Genomic DNA, 22,137 nt, shown 5'->3' with positions numbered 1-22,137 from the left:
TTTTATGACTGCATATCACCGACAAGGGTTTTGGTCGGCCAACGTGTGTTTTATGACTGCATATCACCGACAAGGGTTTTGGTCGGCCAACGTGTGTTTTATGACTGCATATCACCGACAAGGGTTTTGGTCGGCCAACATGTGTTTTATGACTGCATATCACCGACAAGGGTTTTGGTCGGCCAACATGTGTTTTATGTTCCAACTTGAAAATAACTTAAACACAATCATATCAAATGTTCTAGTGTCCCAGGAGAATATGAAGCCAACATAATACAGCATTCAAGTGCTTGTCGGTGCTAGGAACATGAATCACTGTAATAATGGAACTCTAGTAAAGGGAACTGAATCACTTTAATAATGGAACTCTAGTCACTTTAATAATGGAACATGAATCACTGTAATAATGGAACATGAATCACTTTAATAATGGAACATGAATCACTTTAATAATGGAACATGAATCACTTTAATAATGGAACATGAATTACTTTAATAATGGAACATGAATCACTTTAATAATGGAACATGAATCACTTTAATAATGGAACATGAATCACTTTAATAATGGAACATTAATCATCTTTAATAATGGAACATGAATCACTTTAATAATGGAACATGAATCACTTTAATAATGGAACATGAATCACTTTAATAATGGAACATTAATCACTTTAATAATGGAACTCTAGTCACTTTAATAATGGAACTCTAGTCACTTTAATAATGGAACACTTTAATAATGGAACTCTAGTCACTTTAATAATGGAACATGAATCACTTTAATAATGGAACATGAATCACTTTAATAATGGAACATGAATCACTTTAATAATGGAACTCTAGTCACTTTAATAATGGAACTCTAGTCACTTTAATAATGGAACATGAATCACTGTAATAATGGAACATGAATCACTTTAATAATGGAACATGAATTTTAATAATGGAACATGAATTTTAATAATGGAACTTTAATAATGGAACATGAATCACTTTAATAATGAACATGAATCACTTTAATAATGGAACATGAATCACTTTAATAATGGAACATGAATCACTTTAATAATGGAACACTTTAATAATGGAACTCTAGTCACTTTAATAATGGAACATGAATCACTTTAATAATGGAACATGAATCACTTTAATAATGGAACATTAATCACTTTAATAATGGAACTCTAGTCACTTTAATAATGGAACTCTAGTCACTTTAATAATGGAACATGAATCACTGTAATAATGGAACATGAATCACTTTAATAATGGAACAATGGAATGAACTCAATGGAACTTTAATAATGGAACATGAATCACTTTAATAATGGAACATGAATCACTTTAATAATGGAACATGAATCACTTTAATAATGGAACATGAATCACTTTAATAATGGAACATGAATCACTTTAATACTGGAACATTAATCACTTTAATAAAAAGTAGCTCTGCACACCACACCACATTTGTAAGTCGCTCTGGATAAGAGCGTCTGCTAAATGACTTAAATGTAAATGTAATATATAACAATACAAACACAATTTATAAAACGGGGTTAAATAAATACAACATTAAGGTATATTCATAACGTTCAATAATGCAGAAAAAAATATATAGGCTATCGTGGTTAAAATATTTTATTTTCTCACGAATTAAGCCACAAAAAAACGCACGAAATCTGCTGAAATACATTATGTAAATGCACGAATTGAATGTGAGATTGTGTTGTCAAATTGGCCTGAACCGGTTTTGAGTGACCATTTACAATTTATTTACAATCAATTTACAGAATAATAGCAAACCACTCAAGTCAATGGGGCACACATCAATTCACGGGAGACGGCCAGGGTTGGGTCACTAACCTTGATTTACAGAACAGTGATGATTAATGGCCCATCTCAGGGTCCGAGACTCATATTGTCACTGGGGCCTAAAACAACAATGGTTTGATGATTGTCCATCTGTGGAGCATTCCTTAAGGACTGGGCTGATCCAGAAAGCTTGTTGTGTGTCTTGTGCTGCCCTACTTAGTTTGTTTATTTGGGAGTAAAAGATTGCCTGTTGACAACATTGAAACGGTGTCTGTTTCTTTACATCAGTGTTTCCCAACTCCAGTCCCCCAACAGCACATATTGTTATTGTAGCCCCGGACAAACTCAGCTGATTCAACTCATTGAGGGCTTGATGATTAACTGCCACCACATCATAGTCTACAAAACGAGTCAGCCTGTTCCACACGACTTCTAAGCTAAATATCCTCCCCTAAACCCTCTTACAATTGTCCGCATAAAGTATGTTAGAGACGCTAAAGGAAGTCGCCAACACAACAGCCTGAACAGTCTCTTCAGCGCGTCTCTAGCTCCGGTCCCACCCACCTCGCAACAACAAATGTCCTAAATGGTTTCAAATATACTTAAGTATCTAAAGTAAATGTAATTGCTACTTAGGTATCAAAAGTAAAAAAGTAAAGCAAACCAGACGGCACCTTTTGGTTGTTCTTTATTCATTCACAGAAAGCCAGGAACACTACAAGCATCTCGTTTAACTGTAGTCGCATTAACATCTGCTACCCATTTGTATGTGACAAATAAAATGTGATTTGACACTCCGATACTCAGACATCATTTACAAACGAAGCATGTGTTTAGTGAGTCGGCCAGATCATATGCAGTAGGGATGTTCTCTTGATAAGTGTGTGAATTACACCGATAAGCATTCAAAATCTGAAGAATAGTTTTGGGTATCGGGGAAAATCTACGGAGTAAAAAGTACATCATTTTCTTTAGGAATGTAGTGAAGTAAAAGTAAAAACCCGTCATTTAATTAGGGATGTCAATTAAGAACAAATTCGTATTTACAATTACGGCCAAACCCGGACGACGCTGGGCCAATTGTGCGATACCCTATGGGAAGCCCAATAACGGCCGGTTAAGATACAACCTGGATTCGAACCAAGGTGTCTGTAGTGACGCCTCAAACACTGAGTTGCAGTGCCTTAGGACAGATACCCAAAAAACTACTTAAGAAGTCATTTCAAGTACTTTACACCAATGGTGGACAATGGTGCTTGGTGGCGGCTTGGGCCCCGGTGACCCCGCAGAGAGGGCAAAGACTTAGCTGCAGGTACCGGCACATCATGTCCCCATCCTGGTTCTTGATGCTGTGGGACAGAAACACCGACTCAGGCTGCCCGTTGTATTTGCAGAAGCTGCAGAACTTGCGCTGGGGTGATGGCACATCCTCCGGCGTGTTTCTCCCACTCTGGTCCCAGGTGCGCTGGGGTGATGGCACCTCCTCCGGCGTGTTTCTCCCACTCTGGTCCCAGGTGCGCTCGGGTGATGGCACCTCCTCCGGCGTGTTTCTCCCACTCTGGTCCCAGGTGCGCTCGGGTGATGGCACCTCCTCCGGCGTGTTTCTCCCACTCTGGTCCCAGGTGCGCTGGGGTGATGGCACCTCCTCCGGCGTGTTTCTCCCACTCTGGTCCCAGGTGCGCTGGGGTGATGACACATCCTCCGGCGTGTTTCTCCCACTCTGGTCCCAGGTGCGCTCGGGTGATGGCACCTCTTCCGGCGTGTTTCTCCCACTCTGGTCCCAGGTGCGCTGGGGTGATGGCACCCCCTCCGGCGTGTTTCTCCCACTCTGGTCCCAGGTGCGCTGGGGTGATGGCACCTCCTCCGGCGTGTTTCTCCCACTCTGGTCCCAGGTGCCAGCGGGGGATCTGGACGGTGCTGTAGGGGGCTCGGGACCCTCGGTGCTGCTCGGCGATAAAGGAGCGTCTTCAAACAAGAGGACGAATTCTGAATCCAGGGGTTCCATTTCGTGCCATATGGGTGGTGTCGTCACAGGTGTTATCGGTAGCAGCCAGGCTCGCGGCGGAAACTCTTCAAATTCCACCATGGTCGACCATATCCCAGAGTCATGACCCTCAAAGGTTGACGGTTCTGGGGTGAACCTGCTTAACTGCATCTCACGCACTAGGTCAGCTAACTTCAGGTAGTCACGCCACGGTTCGAAACTCTTATTTTCGGACTCCATGTAAGGCGGTAGGTCTTGGAGTTGACAAATCATAGCGTTCATATTCCCGCTTGTATTTTTTATAGCCCAACAGACTAGTGTCTGATAACGATCAGAATGTACCAGAATAAAGAACGTTGGGTCTGAACTGACAACTCAACTGAAGGCAAATTTGACAACGTTCACCTTTTAACCTGTCCGTGTTTTGTTTACCAGCCAACCACATGGCGTTGTGCGGAGTCCGTGGAACCTGACAACAGCCAATCAAATGGTTTCAAACGGACAACTGCTGAATTGGTCATTTTAGAAGATCAACTATTTGGGATACAATTTTACACCTCAACAATATTAAAAACGTCAAATATAACTGTTTAATCTATTCTAGGTTCTAAATTGATAGGACTTCTAATTCTTAGTTATAGGAAGCTGTTTGATAATAGCCTATTTTAATAAGAAAATATCAGTAAAATAACCGTTAAAATTCAAAACTGCTTTTTTTCTTTTTTTTTAATATTATTTTATTTCATCTTTATTTAACCAGATTGGCCAGTTGAGAACAAGTTCTCATTTACAACTGTGACCTGGCCAAGATAAAGCAAAGCAGTGCGACACAAACAACAACACAGAGTTACACATGGAATAAAGAAGCGTACAGTCAATAACACAATAGAAAAAGTCTATATACAGTGAACGTCCTTGCTGTTCACTATGCTTCGACGTCCTTGCTGTTCACTGTTCACTATGCTTCGACGTCCTTGCTGTTCACTATGCTTCGACGTCCTTGCTGTTCACTATGCTTCGACGTCCTTGCTGTTCACTATGCTTCGACGTCCTTGCTGTTCACTATGCTTCGACGTCCTTGCTGTTCACTATGCTTCGACGTCCTTGCTGTTCACTATGCTTCGACGTCCTTGCTGTTCACTATGCTTCGACGTCCTTGCTGTTCACTATGCTTCGACGTCCTTGCTGTTCACTATGCTTCGACGTCCTTGCTGTTCACTATGCTTCGACGTCCTTGCTGTTCACTACGACCAAAACGATTTTATAACACAATGGAAATGACAATGGAACAACAACTTAAACAGACAATATTATAAAACATGGAAACGACATAAACAGGCATCCTACTGAAATGACCCGTCCAGGCAGGGACGGGAGTTGGGATTATCGGGGTTTGGAGAGAGGGATGGGGGACGGAGGGGAATACCGGGATCAGAGGAATGGGGAGATGGAGGAATTTAGTTACAGTCAAATAAATACACACGCAACAATCTACACAAAAGTCCTTCTGTTATCGTATAAGATCAATGATTACCTCAATCACCAATAACGATTTTCCCTTTGGGGATGATTAATAAAGTTACGTTAAAATCAATCGAATTGAAGAAAGATGACAAAGAAGGAAGGATTTCAACAGTTTAGTAACTAGGTCTGCGTGATAAATGACACCACATTCCCATCCAAAGCATCAAGCCAGATGTGAACTGAAAGTATGTGAAGTTATATGGACCCAACGTTATAATAATAATGCTGGTCTGTAATATCACATTTAATTTTTATTTACACATATTTAGCAGATGTTATTGTGGGTGTAGCGAAATGCTTGTGTTCCTAGCTCCAACAGTGCAGTAGTATCTAACTATTCACAACAATACACACAAATCTAAAAGTATGAAATATATAAAAATTAGGCATTGACTTACATACAGTAGAATATAATTTTTTATTTTATTAAACTAGGCAAGTCAGTTAAGAAACAATTCTTATTTTCAATGACGGCCTAGGAACAGTGGAACTGCATTGTTCAGGGGCAGAAACGATAGATTTGTACCTTGTCAGCTCTAACTACTAGGCTACGCTGAATAGTATATACATGAGATGAGTAAAGCAGCATGAAACATTATTAAAGTGATTAATGTTCCATTATTAAAGTGATTCATGTTCCATTATTAAAGTGATTCATGTTCCATTATTAAAGTGATTCATGTTCCATTATTAAAGTGATTCATGTTCCATTATTAAAGTGATTAATGTTCCATTATTAAAGTGACTAGAGTTACATTATTAAAGTGATTAATGTTCCATTATTAAAGTGATTCATGTTCCATTATTAAAGTGATTCACGTTCCATTATTAAAGTGATTCATGTTCCATTATTAAAGTGATTCATGTTCCATTATTAAAGTGACTAGAGTTCCATTATTAAAGTGACTAGAGTTCCATTATTAAAGTGATTAATGTTCCATTATTAAAGTGATTAATGTTCCATTATTAAAGTGATTCATGTTCCATTATTAAAGTGACTAGAGTTCCATTATTAAAGTGACTAGAGTTCCATTATTAAAGTGACTCGAGTTCCATTATTAAAGTGATTAATGTTCCATTATTAAAGTGATTAATGTTCCATTATTAAAGTGATTCAGTTCCATTATTAAAGTGATTCATGTTCCATTATTAAAGTGATTCATGTTCCATTATTAAAGTGATTAATGTTCCATTATTAAAGTGATTCATGTTCCATTATTAAAGTGATTCATGTTCCATTATTAAAGTGATTCATGTTCCATTATTAAAGTGACTAGAGTTCCATTATTAAAGTGACTAGAGTTCCATTATTAAAGTGATTCATATTCCATTATTAAAGTGATTAATGTTCCATTATTAAAGTGATTAATGTTCCATTATTAAAGTGACCATTATTAAAGTGACTAGAGTTCCATTATTAAAGTGACTAGAGTTCCATTATTAAAGTGACCATGGATTAATTCCATTATTAAAGTGATTAATGTTCCATTATTAAAGTGACTAGAGTTCCATTATTAAAGTGATTCATGTTCCATTATTAAAGTGATTCATGTTCCATTATTAAAGTGATTCATGTTCCATTATTAAAGTGATTCATGTTCCATTATTAAAGTGATTAATGTTCAATTATTAAAGTGATTAATGTTCCATTATTAAAGTGATTCATGTTCCATTATTAAAGTGATTCATGTTCCATTATTAAAGTGATTCATGTTCCATTATTAAAAGTGATTCATGTTCCATTATTAAAGTGATTCATGTTCCATTATTAAAGTGATTCATGTTCCATTATTAAAGTGACTAGAGTTCCATTATTAAAGTGACATTATTAAAGTGTTCCATTATTAAAGTGATTAATGTTCCATTATTAAAGTTCCATTATTAAAGTGATTCATGTTCCATTATTAAAGTGATTCATGTTAATGTTCCATTATTAAAGTGATTAATTAATGTTCCATTATTAAAGTGACTTTCCATTATTAAAGTGACTAGAGTTCCATTATTAAAGTGTTCCATTATTAAAGTGATTAATGTTCCATTATTAAAGTGATTAATGTTCCATTATTAAAGTGATTAATGTTCCATTATTAAAGTGATTAATGTTCCATTATTAAAGTGATTCATGTTCCATTATTAAAGTGATTCATGTTCCATTATTAAAGTGATTCATGTTCCATTATTAAAGTGATTCATGTTCCATTATTAAAGTGATTCATGTTCCATTATTAAAGTGATTCATGTTCCATTATTAAAGTGATTCATGTTCCATTATTAAAGTGATTCATGTTCCATTATTAAAGTGATTCATGTTCCATTATTAAAGTGATTCATGTTCCATTATTAAAGTGATTCATGTTCCATTATTAAGGTGACCTGAGTTCCCTTTACTAGAGTTCCCTTTCCTAGCACCGACAAGCACTTGAATGCTGTATTATGTTGGCTTCATATTCTCCTGGGACACTAGAACATTTGAAGTCGTAACTCCGATATGATTGTGTTTAAGTTATTTTCAAGTTGGAACAATTAATTAACCAATAGATTGCCAACAACATTTTCTCTGTTTCCGACTTGTAATTCTAAATTTGAAGCTCATTCAAGGCGACAGGGTAGCCTAGTGGTTAGAGCGTCGGACTAGTAACTGAAAGGGTGCAAGTTCGAATCCCCAAGCTGTCGTTCTGTCCCTGAACAGACAGTTAACCCACTAGGCCGTCATTGAAAGTAAGAATTTATTCTTAACTGCCTTGCCTAGTAAAATAAAGCTAAATAATCATCACACTTACGTCACAGACAATAATTCTACTAGTGGACTGAACAGACACATGGCAGGATACTGAAACTCAGTCCGCGATGGTCGGGAATCTGTTTTGGGGCTGGACACACCGCGAACCAAATTGGCCTAAACCGGTTTTGAGTGACCATTTAAAATTTATTTACAATAAATTTACAGAATAATAGCAAACCACTCAAGTCAATTGGGCACACATCAATTCACGGGAGACGGCCAGGGTTGGGTCACTAACCTTGATTTACAGAACAGTGATGATTAATGGCCCATTTCAGGGTCCGAGACTCATATTGTCACTGGGGCCTAAATCAACAATGGTTTGATGATTGTCCATCTGTGGAGCATTCTAGAAGGACTGGGCTGATCCAGAAAGCTGGTTGTGTGTCTTGTGTTGCCCTACTTAGTTTGTTCATTTGGGAGTAAAAGATTGCCTGTTGACAACATTGAAACGGTGTCTGTTTCCTTACATCAGTGTTTCCCAACTCCAGTCCCCCAACAGCACATATTGTTGTTGAAGCCCCGGACAAACTCAGCTGATTCAACTCATTGAGGGCTTGATGATTAACTGCCACCACATCATAGTCTACAAAACGAGTCAGCCTGTTCCACACGACTTCTAAGCTAAATATCCTCCCCTAAACCCTCTTACAATTGTCCGCATAAAGTATGTTAGAGACGCTAAAGGAAGTCGCCAACACAACAGCCTGAACAGTCTCTTCAGCGCGTCTCTAGTTCCGGTCCCACCCATCTCCGGTCCCACCCATCTCCGGTCAACAACAAGTCCCATCCTCAGGCCCACCCATAGTGTCCCACCCATCCTGGACCCACCCATCTCGACAACAACAAGTATCCTCAGGCCTGGGGTAGTGTACCAACGGCCTGGACCAGAGTTAGACAACAACAAGTATCCTCAGGCCTGGGGTAGTGTACCAACGGCCTGGACCAGAGTTAGACAACAACAAGTATCCTCAGGCCTGGGGTAGTGTACCAACGGCCTGGACCAGAGTTAGACAACAACAAGTATCCTCAGGCCTGGGGTAGTGTACCAACGGCCTGGACCAGAGTTAGACAACAACAAGTATCCTCAGGCCTGGGGTAGTGTACCAACGGCCTGGACCAGAGTTAGACAACAACAAGTATCCTCAGGCCTGGGGTAGTGTACCAACGGCCTGGACCAGAGTTAGACAACAACAAGTATCCTCAGGCCTGGGGTAGTGTACCAACGGCCTGGACCAGAGTTAGACAACAACAAGTATCCTCAGGCCTGGGGTAGTGTACCAACGGCCTGGACCAGAGTTAGACAACAACAAGTATCCTCAGGCCTGGGGTAGTGTACCAACGGCCTGGACCAGAGTTAGACAACAACAAGTATCCTCAGGCCTGGGGTAGTGTACTAACGGCCTGGACCAGAGTTAGACAACAACAAGTATCCTCAGGCCTGGGGTAGTGTACCAACGGCCTGGACCAGAGTTAGACAACAACAAGTATCCTCAGGCCTGGGGTAGTGTACCAACGGCCTGGACCAGAGTTAGACAACAACAAGTATCCTCAGGCCTGGGGTAGTGTACCATCGGCCTGGACCAGAGTTAGACAACAACAAGTATCCTCAGGCCTGGGGTAGTGTACCATCGGCCTGGACCAGAGTTAGACAACAACAACAAGTATCCTCAGGCCTGGGGTAGTGTACCAATGGCCTGGACCAGAGTTAGACAACAACAACAAGTATCCTCAGGCCTGGGGTAGTGTACCAACGGCCTGGACCAGAGTTAGACAACAACAAGTATCCTCAGGCCTGGGGTAGTGTCCCATCGGCCTGGACCAGAGTTAGACAACAACAACAAGTATCCTCAGGCCTGGGGTAGTGTACCAACGGCCTGGACCAGAGTTAGACAACAACAAGTATCCTCAGGCCTGGGGTAGTGTACCAACGGACTGGACCAGAGTTAGGCCTCTCCGGCTTGAACCAGTGGTGGAAAAAGTACCCACCTCTCATACTTGAGTAAAAGTAAAGATACCCTAATATAAAATGACTCAAGTATAAGTGAACGTCAACAGGTAAAATACCACTTGAGTAAAAGTCTAAAAGTAAATGGTTTCAAATATACTTAAGTATCTAAAATAAATGTAATTGCTAAGATATACTTAGGTATCAAAAGTAAATGTAATTGCTAAGGGTTTCAAATATACTTAAGTATCTAAAGTAAATGTAATTGCTAAGGGTTTCAAATATACTTAAGTATCTAAAGTAAATGTAATTGCTAAGGGTTTCAAATATATACTAAAGTAAATGTAATTGCTAAGGGTTTCAAGTATCTAAAGTAAATGTAATTGCTAAGGGTTTCAAATATACTTAAATATAGTATCTAAAGTAAATGTAATTGCTAAGGGTTTCAAAAAAAAATGTAATTGCTAAGGGTTTCAAATACTTAATCTAAAATAAATGTAATCTAAAAATATACTAAATGTAATTTTCAAATATACTTAAGTATCTAAAATAAATGGTTTCAAATATACTTAAGTATCTAAAGTAAATGTAATTGCTAAGGGTTTCAAATATACTTAAGTATCTAAAGTAAATGTAATTGCTAAGGGTTTCAAATATACTTAAGTATCTAAAGTAAATGTAATTGCTACTTAGGTATCAAAAGTAAAAAAGTAAAGCAAACCAGACGGCACCTTTTGGTTGTTCTTTATTCATTCACAGAAAGCCAGGAACACTACAAGCATCTCGTTTAACTGTAGTCGCATTAACATCTGCTACCCATTTGTATGTGACAAATAAAATGTGATTTGACACTCCGATACTCAGACATCATTTATTTAATTAGGGATGTCAATTAAGAACAAATTCGTATTTACAATGACAGCCAAACCCGGACGACGCTGGGCCAATTGTGCGATACCCTATGGGAAGCCCAATAACGGCCGGTTAAGATACAACCTGGATTCGAACCAAGGTGTCTGTAGTGACGCTTCAAGCGCCTTAGACCGCTGCGCCACTCGTAAGCCCAAGTAAAGTACAGATACCCCAAAAACTACTTAATACTTAAGTAGTACTTTCACTAAAGTACTTTACTTTAAAATAAATGATCACTAAGGCGAATCTTTGGTTATTGTACATCTCCTCATGTCAGTCGTGTCTCTGTGAAACAGATGATGATGCTTAGATTGGAGAGGGAGGCCCATCAAATGGTTGGAGTCATCATCATGCCACTGCAAGAGATACCAGAGCGCCAAGTCTAGGTCCAAAAGGTTCCTTACCAGCTCCGACACCCGAGTCATAAGACTGGCCACCCGGACTATTATGTAAAGACGCAGTTAGTCTGGTCACAGACAGACAGAGACATTTACACTTTAAAGTAAAAACAGACAACTCAAACCCAAAATGTGTGAAGAACAACTGAACGGGTATGCAAATAAAACCACACGTCATAAATACATAGAAATAAGTGAGAACCACACGAGAAAAAGTAAAACATATCACACGATAAACAGGCTAATGCACAGTCCACAAACTTGTCAGGCTATTCCAAACGATTTTTAAGCTAAATATTCACACCTAAATCGTCTTACAAGTGTCCGCATACAGTGCGCTTAGAGACGCCAAAGAAAGTCTGCAAAACAACAGCCTGAAGTCTCTCCAGCGCTTCTCTAGCTCTGGTCCCACACATCCCGCAACAACAAGTTGACTATGTTAGTAGGTCTAGAGGGTAGCACAGTAAACGGCCTGGACCAGAGCTGGCGCTTCTATGACTTGACATAGACCGAGTTGTAGGTGGTTTCCACCCGGGGACAGAAGCGCTTGAGCCCCGGTGGCCCCGCAGAGAGGACAGTCTATGATTTGGATGAATCAATCATTTGTTTGGCCTTCTTCTCTAATCTAAGTAGCATACACGTTGAAAAGTAAAACAAACAAAAAACAAGAAACCACACTTCTAGATCTTTAAAAAAAACAAGTATAACACTAAAATAGTAGCTAGCATGGCAAATTACAATGACACAAAAGTAGCTCTGCACACCACGTCATAAAACAGAAGTTGTCTTGATGTCAATAGCAATTGTTCTTATAAGTTATTTTAGGCCTGTAGACCTGCAGATGTACAGTTAGATTAGAGCATATAGTTTTAAAATAATAGTCAGAAAAACAAGTCTCAAAACAAGACAACCCTTCCGTTTTTTCCTCCCCAAAGTAGCAGGGAGAAACGTGGATATACGTCTAATTCTGCAGGAAGAGTTTGTTGATAAAGGCGGTTTATTCGTCGATACAGTATTAGAGGCTGGGAGGTTTTACAAAATCTCACACCAACATGTAAAGACGCAGTTAGTTTGGTCACAGACAGACAGAGAGATTTACACTTTAAAGTTAAAACAGAAAACTCAAAACCAAAATGTGTTCTAAAGAACAAGTGCACGGGCGCGCAAATAATGAAAAACCACACGTCATAAATACATTGAAATAAGTGAAAAACGTTGAAAACACACGAGAAAAAGTAAATAAATAAATCAAATCACACCATAAACGGGCTATTACACAGTCTACAAACTAGTCAGGCTTTTCCAAACGACTTTTAAGCTAAATATTCACACCTAAATCGTCTTACAAGTGTCCGCACTCAGTGCGCTTAGAGACGCTAAAGAAAGTCTGCAAAACAACAGCCTGAAGTCTCTCCAGCGCTTCTCTAGCTCTGGTCCCACACATCCCGCAACAACAAGTTGACTATGTTAGTAGGTCTAGAGGGTAGCGCAGTAAACGGCCTGGACCAGAGCTGGCGCTTCTATCACTTGACATAGACAGAGTTGTAGGTGGTTTCCACCCGGGGACAGAAGCGCTTGGTGTGGGCTTGAGCCCCGGTGGCCCCGCAGAGAGGACATACATACTGTCGCAGGTACGGGCAAACCACGCCCCCATCCTGGTCCTTTAGACTGTGGGACCCAAACACAGACTCAGACTCCCCGTTGTGTTTGCAGAAGCTGCAGGACTGGCGCTCAGGTGATGGCGCTCCCTCCGGCATCTTGGAGCGGGTCGCCCTCTTTCTCTCCCTCTGGACCCGGGTCCCCACGGAGGGTCTGGACGCTGCTGTAGGAGTCGTGGGACCCGCGCTTCTGCTCGGATGTAAAGGAGCGTCTTTACGCAAGGGGACAATTTTGGAATCCAGGGATTCCTTTTCGTGCCGTAGAGGTGGTGTCGCCACCGGTGCTATCGGTGACAGCAAGGCTCGCGACGGGAACTGTTCAAATTCCACCATGGTCGAGCATATACTGGAGTGATGACCGTCAACGGTTGACGGTTCTGATGTGAAGTTCCCTAACTTCATCTCCCGCACTGCGTCCGCTAGCTTCATGTAGTCCCGCCACAGTTGGAAACTCTTATTTTCGGATTCCATTTTCGGTCGGTGTTGGAGTTGATAACTAAACGATGCCATGGTTCAATGAATTGAGAACTAAACTGAAGGCAAGTTGGACAATACGCACGTTTTGACCTGTCCGCATTTTGGAGAACAGCCAATCAAATGGTGTTGTGCGGAGGCGGTGGGAGGTGACAACAGCCAATCAAATGGTTTCAAACGGACAACAGCGAAATTGGTCATTTTAGAAGATCAACTATTTGGGATACAATTTTACACCTCAACAATATTAAAAAACTTCAAATATAATTGTTTAATCTATTCTAGGGTCTAAATAGTTAGGACTTAGATTATAATTCTTAGTTATAAGAATATGTTTTATAATAGCCTATTTTAATAAAATATCACTTAGCGGGTTGCCTTCTTGCTCTGTTAAAATTCAAAACTGCTTCGACTTCTTCGCTGTTCACTACTACCACCATTAAGTTATTGTAGCATTTCTCCTGGCTCATCGAGTCATTCCAGTAATAGTATTGGTACTGCGGTGTTGGAGGGATGGGTGGAGGGATGGGTGGAGGGAATGGGGGTGAAGGAGAGGTTGGCGGGTAAATGTGGAGTCCGTACTGGAGTTGCAGCGACTGTAAGTACCAATTGGATGTCACGAAATTGGGGAGAAAAGGGGGTAAAAAGTAAAACAAAATAAAGAATGGCCTTACTGAAGAGCTCAGTAACCTCAACTGTTATTATTTGTGGAAGATTGTTGTTTTTTATCCCCCCAGAAATTGCGGACCACCTGCAATACCCAACGATAACCACTGATCTAGATATACCACCTGCAGTACCCAGCGATAACCACTGATCTAGATATACCACCTGCAGTACCCAGCGATAACCACTGATCTAGATATACCACCTGCAGTACCCAACGATAACCACTGATCTAGATATACCACCTGCAATACCCAACGATAACCACTGATCTAGATATACCACCTGCAGTACCCAGTGATAACCACTGATCTAGATATACCACCTGCAGTACCCAACGATAACCACTGATCTAGATATACCACCTGCAGTACCCAACGATAACCACTGATCTAGATATACCACCTGCAGTACCCAACGATAACCACTGATCTAGATATACCACCTGCAATACCCAGCGATAACCACTGATCTAGATATACCACCTGCAGTACCCAACGATAACCACTGATCTAGATATACCACCTGCAATACCCAGCGATAACCACTGATCTAGATATACCACCTGCAGTACCCAATGATAACCACTGATCTAGATATACCACCTGCAAGATATACCACCTGCAATAACCACTAACCACTGATCTAGATATACCACCTGCAATACCCAGCGATAACCACTGATCTAGATATACCACCTGCAGTACCCAATGATAACCACTTATCTAGATATACCACCTGCAATACCCAGCGATAACCACTGATCTAGATATACCTCCTGCAGTACCCAATGATAACCACTGATCTAGATATACCACCTGCAAGATTACCACCTGCAATACCCAGCGATAACCACTGATCTAGATATACCACCTGCAGTACCCAACGATAACCACTGATCTAGATCCACCTAGTACCCAACGATAACCACTGATCTAGATATACCACCTGCAATACCCAGTAACCACTGATCTAGATATACCTCCTGCAGTACCCAACGATAACCACTTATCTAGATATACCACCTGCAATACCCAGCGATAACCACTGATCTAGATATACCTCCTGCAGTATAACCACTGATCTAGATATACCACCTGCAGTACCCAGCGATAACCACTGATCTAGATATACCACCTGCAGTACCCAACGATAACCACTGATCTCGATATACCACCTGCAGTACCCAACGATAACCACTGATCTAGATATACCACCTGCAGTAACAACTACTGATCTAGATATACCACCTGCAGTACCCAGCGATAACCACTGATCTAGATATACCACCTGCAGTACCCAGCGATAACCACTGATCTAGATATACCACCTGCAGTACCCAGCGATAACCACTGATCTAGATATACCACCTGCAGTACCCAACGATAACCACTGATCTAGATATACCTGCAGTACAGAGAAACCACTGATCTAGATATACCACCTGCAGTACCCAGCGATAACCACTGATCTAGATATACCACCTGCAGTACCCAGCGATAACCACTGATCTGATATACCACCTGCAGTACCCAGCGATAACCACTGATCTAGATCTAGATATTTAATATTGTTTCAGTAACACTACTGGTCAGATACATTTATCCATCTTCCTAGAACTAGTACACTATTTTATAACTTTGTATTGGCTTGTTTTGATGCCTACCATGAACCCTTATTCCCCATATAGTGCACATGTGGCCCTCCTCTTAACTAGTGAGAAAGAGGAAGAGGAGAAAGAGGAAGGGCATGAAGACGCTACAGAACTGGTCTGTGGCCTGATCAGAGAACTCTCCTACCTAAAGTGAGTCTTCCTCTCTTTTCCCTCCTCTCCCTCCATCCTTCTACTGCTTCACCACTTTCTCCTAGTGATGAGCTTTGACCTAATGAACTTTAGAAGTAAGCCTGATCCGCCCCACAGATCTCTGAGCTCTGATTGGCTAGATGGCTGTCTGCTCAGATGGACACATAGATAAGAAACTCTCCTTAGTTAACACAGGGGAGGAGGAGAACAAGCCCTCCTCCATCTCTTCTCTCTCTCAATTCAATGTTTCAAGTGAAATACAAAATTAACAGTAAACATTACACAACATTTCAAAAGAATAAATACATTTCAAAAGAATAAATACATTTCAAAAGAATAAATACATTTCAAAAGAATAAATACATTTCAAAAGAATAAATACATTTCAAAAGAATAAATACATTTCAAATGTCATATTATGTATATATACAGTGTTGTCATGATGTGCAAATAGTTCAACTACAAAAGGGAAATTAAATTGGGGAAACACACTGAACCATCATCCCAACGGCCCCCAAGGGCTCATGGGTAACAGTCTTCACATAGCGGAGGCTCACTTGAAGTTAATCGGTATTTATGTTTTGACTTGAAAACTCCAGATCAGTTTGAGAACAATGATCCAAGTATCAACCCAGATGAGAACTGAATGTTTGTCAAGTTATATGGACACAACGTTATAATAATAAAGACGGTCTATAAATCAAATCAAGTTTCATCGTGTCACATTCCCATGTTTAGCAGATGTTATTGTGGGTGTAGTGAAATGCCTGTGTTCCTACAGTAGCTCCAGCAGTGCAGTAGTGTCTAACTAAATGCCTGTGTTCCTACAGTAGCTCCAGCAGTGCAGTAGTGTCTAACTAAATGCCTGTGTTCCTACAGTAGCTCCAGCAGTGCAGTAGTGTCTAACTAAATGCCTGTGTTCCTACAGTAGCTCCAGCAGTGCAGTAGTGTCTAACTAAATGCCTGTGTTCCTACAGTAGCTCCAGCAGTGCAGTAGTGTCTAACTAAATGCCTGTGTTCCTACAGTAGCTCCAGCAGTGCAGTAGTGTCTAACTAAATGCCTGTGTTCCTACAGTAGCTCCAGCAGTGCAGTAGTGTCTAACTAAATGCCTGTGTTCCTACAGTAGCTCCAGCAGTGCAGTAGTGTCTAACTAAATGCCTGTGTTCCTACAGTAGCTCCAGCAGTGCAGTAGTGTCTAACTAAATGCCTGTGTTCCTACAGTAGCTCCAGCAGTGCAGTAGTGTCTAACTAAATGCCTGTGTTCCTACAGTAGCTCCAGCAGTGCAGTAGTGTCTAACTAAATGCCTGTGTTCCTACAGTAGCTCCAGCAGTGCAGTAGTGTCTAACTAAATGCCTGTGTTCCTACAGTAGCTCCAGCAGTGCAGTAGTGTCTAACTAAATGCCTGTGTTCCTACAGTAGCTCCAGCAGTGCAGTAGTGTCTAACTAAATGCCTGTGTTCCTACAGTAGCTCCAGCAGTGCAGTAGTGTCTAACTAAATGCTTGTGTTCCTACAGTAGCTCCAGCAGTGCAGTAGTGTCTAACTAAATGCCTGTGTTCCTACAGTAGCTCCAGCAGTGCAGTAGTGTCTAACTAAATGCCTGTGTTCCTACAGTAGCTCCAGCAGTGCAGTAGTGTCTAACTAAATGCCTGTGTTCCTACAGTAGCTCCAGCAGTGCAGTAGTGTCTAACTAAATGCCTGTGTTCCTACAGTAGCTCCAGCAGTGCAGTAGTGTCTAACTAAATGCCTGTGTTCCTACAGTAGCTCCAGCAGTGCAGTAGTGTCTAACTAAATGCCTGTGTTCCTACAGTAGCTCCAGCAGTGCAGTAGTGTCTAACTAAATGCCTGTGTTCCTACAGTAGCTCCAGCAGTGCAGTAGTGTCTAACTAAATGCCTGTGTTCCTACAGTAGCTCCAGCAGTGCAGTAGTGTCTAACTAAATGCCTGTGTTCCTACAGTAGCTCCAGCAGTGCAGTAGTGTCTAACTAAATGCCTGTGTTCCTACAGTAGCTCCAGCAGTGCAGTAGTGTCTAACTAAATGCCTGTGTTCCTACAGTAGCTCCAGCAGTGCAGTAGTGTCTAAATAAATGCCTGTGTTCCTACAGTAGCTCCAGCAGTGCAGTAGTGTCTAACTAAATGCCTGTGTTCCTACAGTAGCTCCAGCAGTGCAGTAGTGTCTAACTAAATGCCTGTGTTCCTACAGTAGCTCCAGCAGTGCAGTAGTGTCTAACAAAATGCCTGTGTTCCTAAGTAGCTCCAGCAGTGCAGTAGTGTCTAACTAAATGCCTGTGTTCAGTAAAATAGCTCCAGCAGTGCAGTAGTGTCTAACTAAATGCCTGTGTTCCTACAGTAGCTCCAGCAGTGCAGTAGTGTCTAACTAAATGCCTGTGTTCCTACAGTAGCTCCAGCAGTGCAGTAGTATCAACTATTCACAACAATACACACAAATCTAAAAGTAAAAGAATATAATTAAGAAATATATAACTATTAGGATGAGCAATGTCGGAGTGGCATTGACTAAAATACAGTAGAATAGAATACAGTAAAAATAGAATACAGTAGAATAGAATACAGTAGAATAGAATACAGTATATACATATGATATGAGTAAAGCAGTATGTAAACATTATTAAAGTGACTAGTGTTCCATTATTGAAGTGGCCAGTGATTCCATGTCTGTGTATATAGTGCAGCAGCCTCTAAGGTGCAGGGTTGAGTAACCGGGTGGTAGCTTTATTGGCATAAATTCTAATGAAATGGTACCACCCGGTTTAAACATACTACCATTTAAGGGCTCTTTTCTTCTCCTCTGCCTGAGGACATCAGTTTGGAACAGTATGTAGTTACTGTGTTTTGTAGAATGTGTTATAAAATAAATGACCACGAAGGTGAATCTTTGGTTATTGTACATCTCCTCATCTCAGTCGTGTCTCTATGAAACATGCGGCTTTAATAACTAACCAGTATGAGATGAAGAAGACAGAAGAAACCCTCACACCGCTCTTGATAGTATCACTGCTCTTCCAGGCCTTCGTCAGAGCTGCTTATCATTTGCATCCTTATTTAGACATTGCTCCGCCCACATCCGTTCAATGCATCGAATGGGGTTGGAGTTCAGGGAACACAGGCTTATGTTACCACATATAAACAATGTGCATTTCATCAGTATTCTAATGAAATGTGTACATAAAACAGGTATTAAACATGACTGTAGAACCACAACGAGGACGTTACAGGTATTAAACATGACTGTAGAACCACAACGAGGACGTTACAGGTATTAAACATGACTGTAGAACCACAACGAGGACGTTACAGGTATTAAACATGACTGTAGAACCACAACGAGGACGTTACAGGTATTAAACATGACTGTAGAACCACAACGAGGACGTTACAGGTATTAAACATGACTAAAACCACAACGAGGACGTTAAAGGTATTAAACATGACTGTAGAACCACAACGAGGACGTTACAGGTATTAAACATGACTGTAAAACCACAACGAGGACGTTACAGGTATTAAACATGACTGTAGAACCACAACGAGGACGTTAAAGGTATTAAACATGACTGTAGAACCACAACGAGGACGTTACAGGTATTAAACATGACTGTAGAACCACAACGAGGACGTTACAGGTATTAAACATGACTGTAGAACCACAACGAGGACGTTACAGGTATTAAACATGACTGTAGAACCACAACGAGGACGTTACAGGTATTAAACATGACTGTAGAACCACAACGAGGACGTTAAAGGTATTAAACATGACTGTAGAACCACAACGAGGACGTTACAGGTATTAAACATGACTGTAGAACCACAACGAGGACGTTAAAGGTATTAAACATGACTGTAGAACCACAACGAGGACGTTAAAGGTATTAAACATGACTGTAGAACCATAACGAGGACGTTACAGGTATTAAACATGACTGTAGAACCACAACGAGGACGTTAAAGGTATTAAACATGACTGTAAAACCACAACGAGGACGTGGAAGTAAGTTTTCATAAATCGTCGGGTAGAGTGCAAGAAAAAGCATCAGAGTCATTTGAAGTCAACACAACATGAACAGGCATTTATTTGATTTAACTAGGCATGTCAGTTAATTATGAACAAATCCTTATTTTCAATGACGGCCTAGGAACAGTGGGTTAACTGCCTTGTTCAGGGGCAAAAGGACATATTTGTACCTTGTCAGCTCGGGGATTCGAACTTGCAACCTTTCGGTTAGTGGCCGAACGCTCGAACCACTAGGTACGTGGCACTGATGCACAGTGCGCAGCCTCTGCATTTATAGCTACCATTCGGAAGAGGGAATAAAAGCGCCTGGTTCACTTTATTTTGTGGCTGGCAGTTGGCATGGACCAATTTGTTGCGTAAATTGCGACCTCTCTTTTATTCAATATGTGGTGGGTTCTTAAATTCAGCTGGCAGAGCTGGGTCCGATGATAAAACATGTGTGTCTTGACAGCATCTCCCACTTTGCGCGAGTTCAAAGTATATGTGGTGGTGAACATTACAGTGTTCTTTATTTAGCTCGTGGGTCAAATTTATAGTACTCCATCTCGTGTTTTCCCCATTGCCAAATCAAGCTCCATCCACACATCGTGGAGAGTAGCGGCTCCTTAGAGTCCTATTGCGCACCTCCGCTTCCTTTTCTAGGTTGTCCGGAGTGGCCTATACCGCACAGACTGAAAAACTCGCTTCTTGGAAGTCCTCTTTTTAAATGTCTCAGCGTGGAAGCTGTCCGCCTGTAGTAGAGTATTTCTGTCCGTTTCTTTTCTATACAGAGTTGTCAACAGGGTTCCATTTGATTTCTCAATCCACATATCGAGGTCATGAACACGTTGAGTGTCACATTCCATAGTGAATTTGAGATTGGGGTCAGTGTCATTGAGTAATGCCGTACAGTCTGACAGCTCTTCTCCCGTGACCGTAAGATCTGGTGGCATAGAGAAAGTCAAGATATCAGACAGGGGAGGTGATATAAATAATACTCTTTTTAAAAGAGAATGTTTTGGGATTTTCCCCCTCCAGACAATATTGCCTAAAGGTCTTAGTAATGAAAAGCCCGGGAATATGAAGCTGTAAATGTGAACATGAATTCATGCCTCCACTTCATATTACTCTGACGGTTTATCCTGCACTGTACGCGATGACTTATAAAAACTTACTTGACGGGTCATGTCATCGTTGTGGTTTTACAGTATCGTTTAATACTTTATATACACACTTTTTTTAGAATACTTATGAAATGCACATTGTTATGTTTGGTAACATACGCCTGTGTTCCCTGAACTCCAACCCCATTCGATGCATTGAACTGATGTGGGCGGAGCAATGTCTGAATAAGGATGCAAATGAAAAGCATCTCTGAGCCCAAAGCCTCGAGGCTTAATGAAAAACATCTGAGCCCAAGGCCTCGAGGATTAATGGAAAACATCTCTGAGCCCAAAGCCTCGAGGCTTAATGGAAAACATCTCTGAGCCCAAAGCCTCGAGGCTTAATGGAAAACATCTCTGAGCCCAAAGCCTCGAGGCTTAATGGAAAACATCTGAGCCCAAAGCCTCGAGGCTTAATGGAAAACATCTCTGAGCCCAAGGCCTCGAGGCTTAATGGAAAACATCTCTGAGCCCAAAGCCTCGAGGCTTAATGAAAAACATCTCTGAGCCCAAAGCCTCGAGGCTTAATGGAAAACATCTCTGAGCCTAAGGCCTCAAGGCTTAATGGAAAACATCTCTGAGCCCAAGGCCTCGAGGCTTAATGAAAAACATCTCTGAGCCCAAGGCCTCGAGGCTTAATGAAAAACATCTCTGAGCCCAAGGCCTCGAGGCTTAATGGAAAACATCTGAGCCCAAGGCCTCGAGGCTTAATGAAAAACATCTGAGCCCAAGGACTCGAGGCTTAATGAAAAACATCTCTGAGCCTAAGGCCTCAAGGCTTAATGGAAAACATCTCTGAGCCCAAGGCCTCGAGGCTTAATGAAAAACATCTCTGAGCCCAAGGCCTCGAGGCTTAATGAAAAACATCTCTGAGCCCAAGGCCTCGAGGCTTAATGAAAAACATCTGAGCCCAAGGCCACAGACCTATTTAGTGCACTACTTTAGACCACAGTCCTATATAGTGCACTACCTTAGACCACAGACCTATT

General features: G+C 41.1%; 2 protein-coding genes across 2 annotated transcripts; both read right to left on the bottom strand.

The window, feature by feature from the left end:
- Positions 1–2,431: 2,431 nt before the first annotated feature.
- LOC124018599 (anti-sigma-I factor RsgI2-like) lies at positions 2,432–4,249 on the bottom strand. Its single transcript, XM_046333944.1, has one exon. It carries the CDS (start codon positions 4,085–4,087, stop codon positions 3,053–3,055), a length of 1,035 nt encoding a protein of 344 aa, XP_046189900.1. The 5' UTR covers positions 4,088–4,249; the 3' UTR covers positions 2,432–3,052.
- Positions 4,250–11,975: 7,726 nt separating this feature from the next.
- Positions 11,976–13,513, bottom strand: LOC124018594. The gene has a single exon (XM_046333938.1). It carries the CDS (start codon positions 13,496–13,498, stop codon positions 12,893–12,895), a length of 606 nt encoding a protein of 201 aa, XP_046189894.1. The 5' UTR covers positions 13,499–13,513; the 3' UTR covers positions 11,976–12,892.
- Positions 13,514–22,137: the final 8,624 nt, after the last annotated feature.

This window comes from Oncorhynchus gorbuscha, unplaced genomic scaffold (assembly GCF_021184085.1).
Source record: "Oncorhynchus gorbuscha isolate QuinsamMale2020 ecotype Even-year unplaced genomic scaffold, OgorEven_v1.0 Un_scaffold_550, whole genome shotgun sequence".
NCBI classification, from domain to species: Eukaryota; Metazoa; Chordata; class Actinopteri; order Salmoniformes; family Salmonidae; genus Oncorhynchus; species Oncorhynchus gorbuscha.
This window is presented reverse-complemented; position numbering and strand designations above follow the sequence as displayed.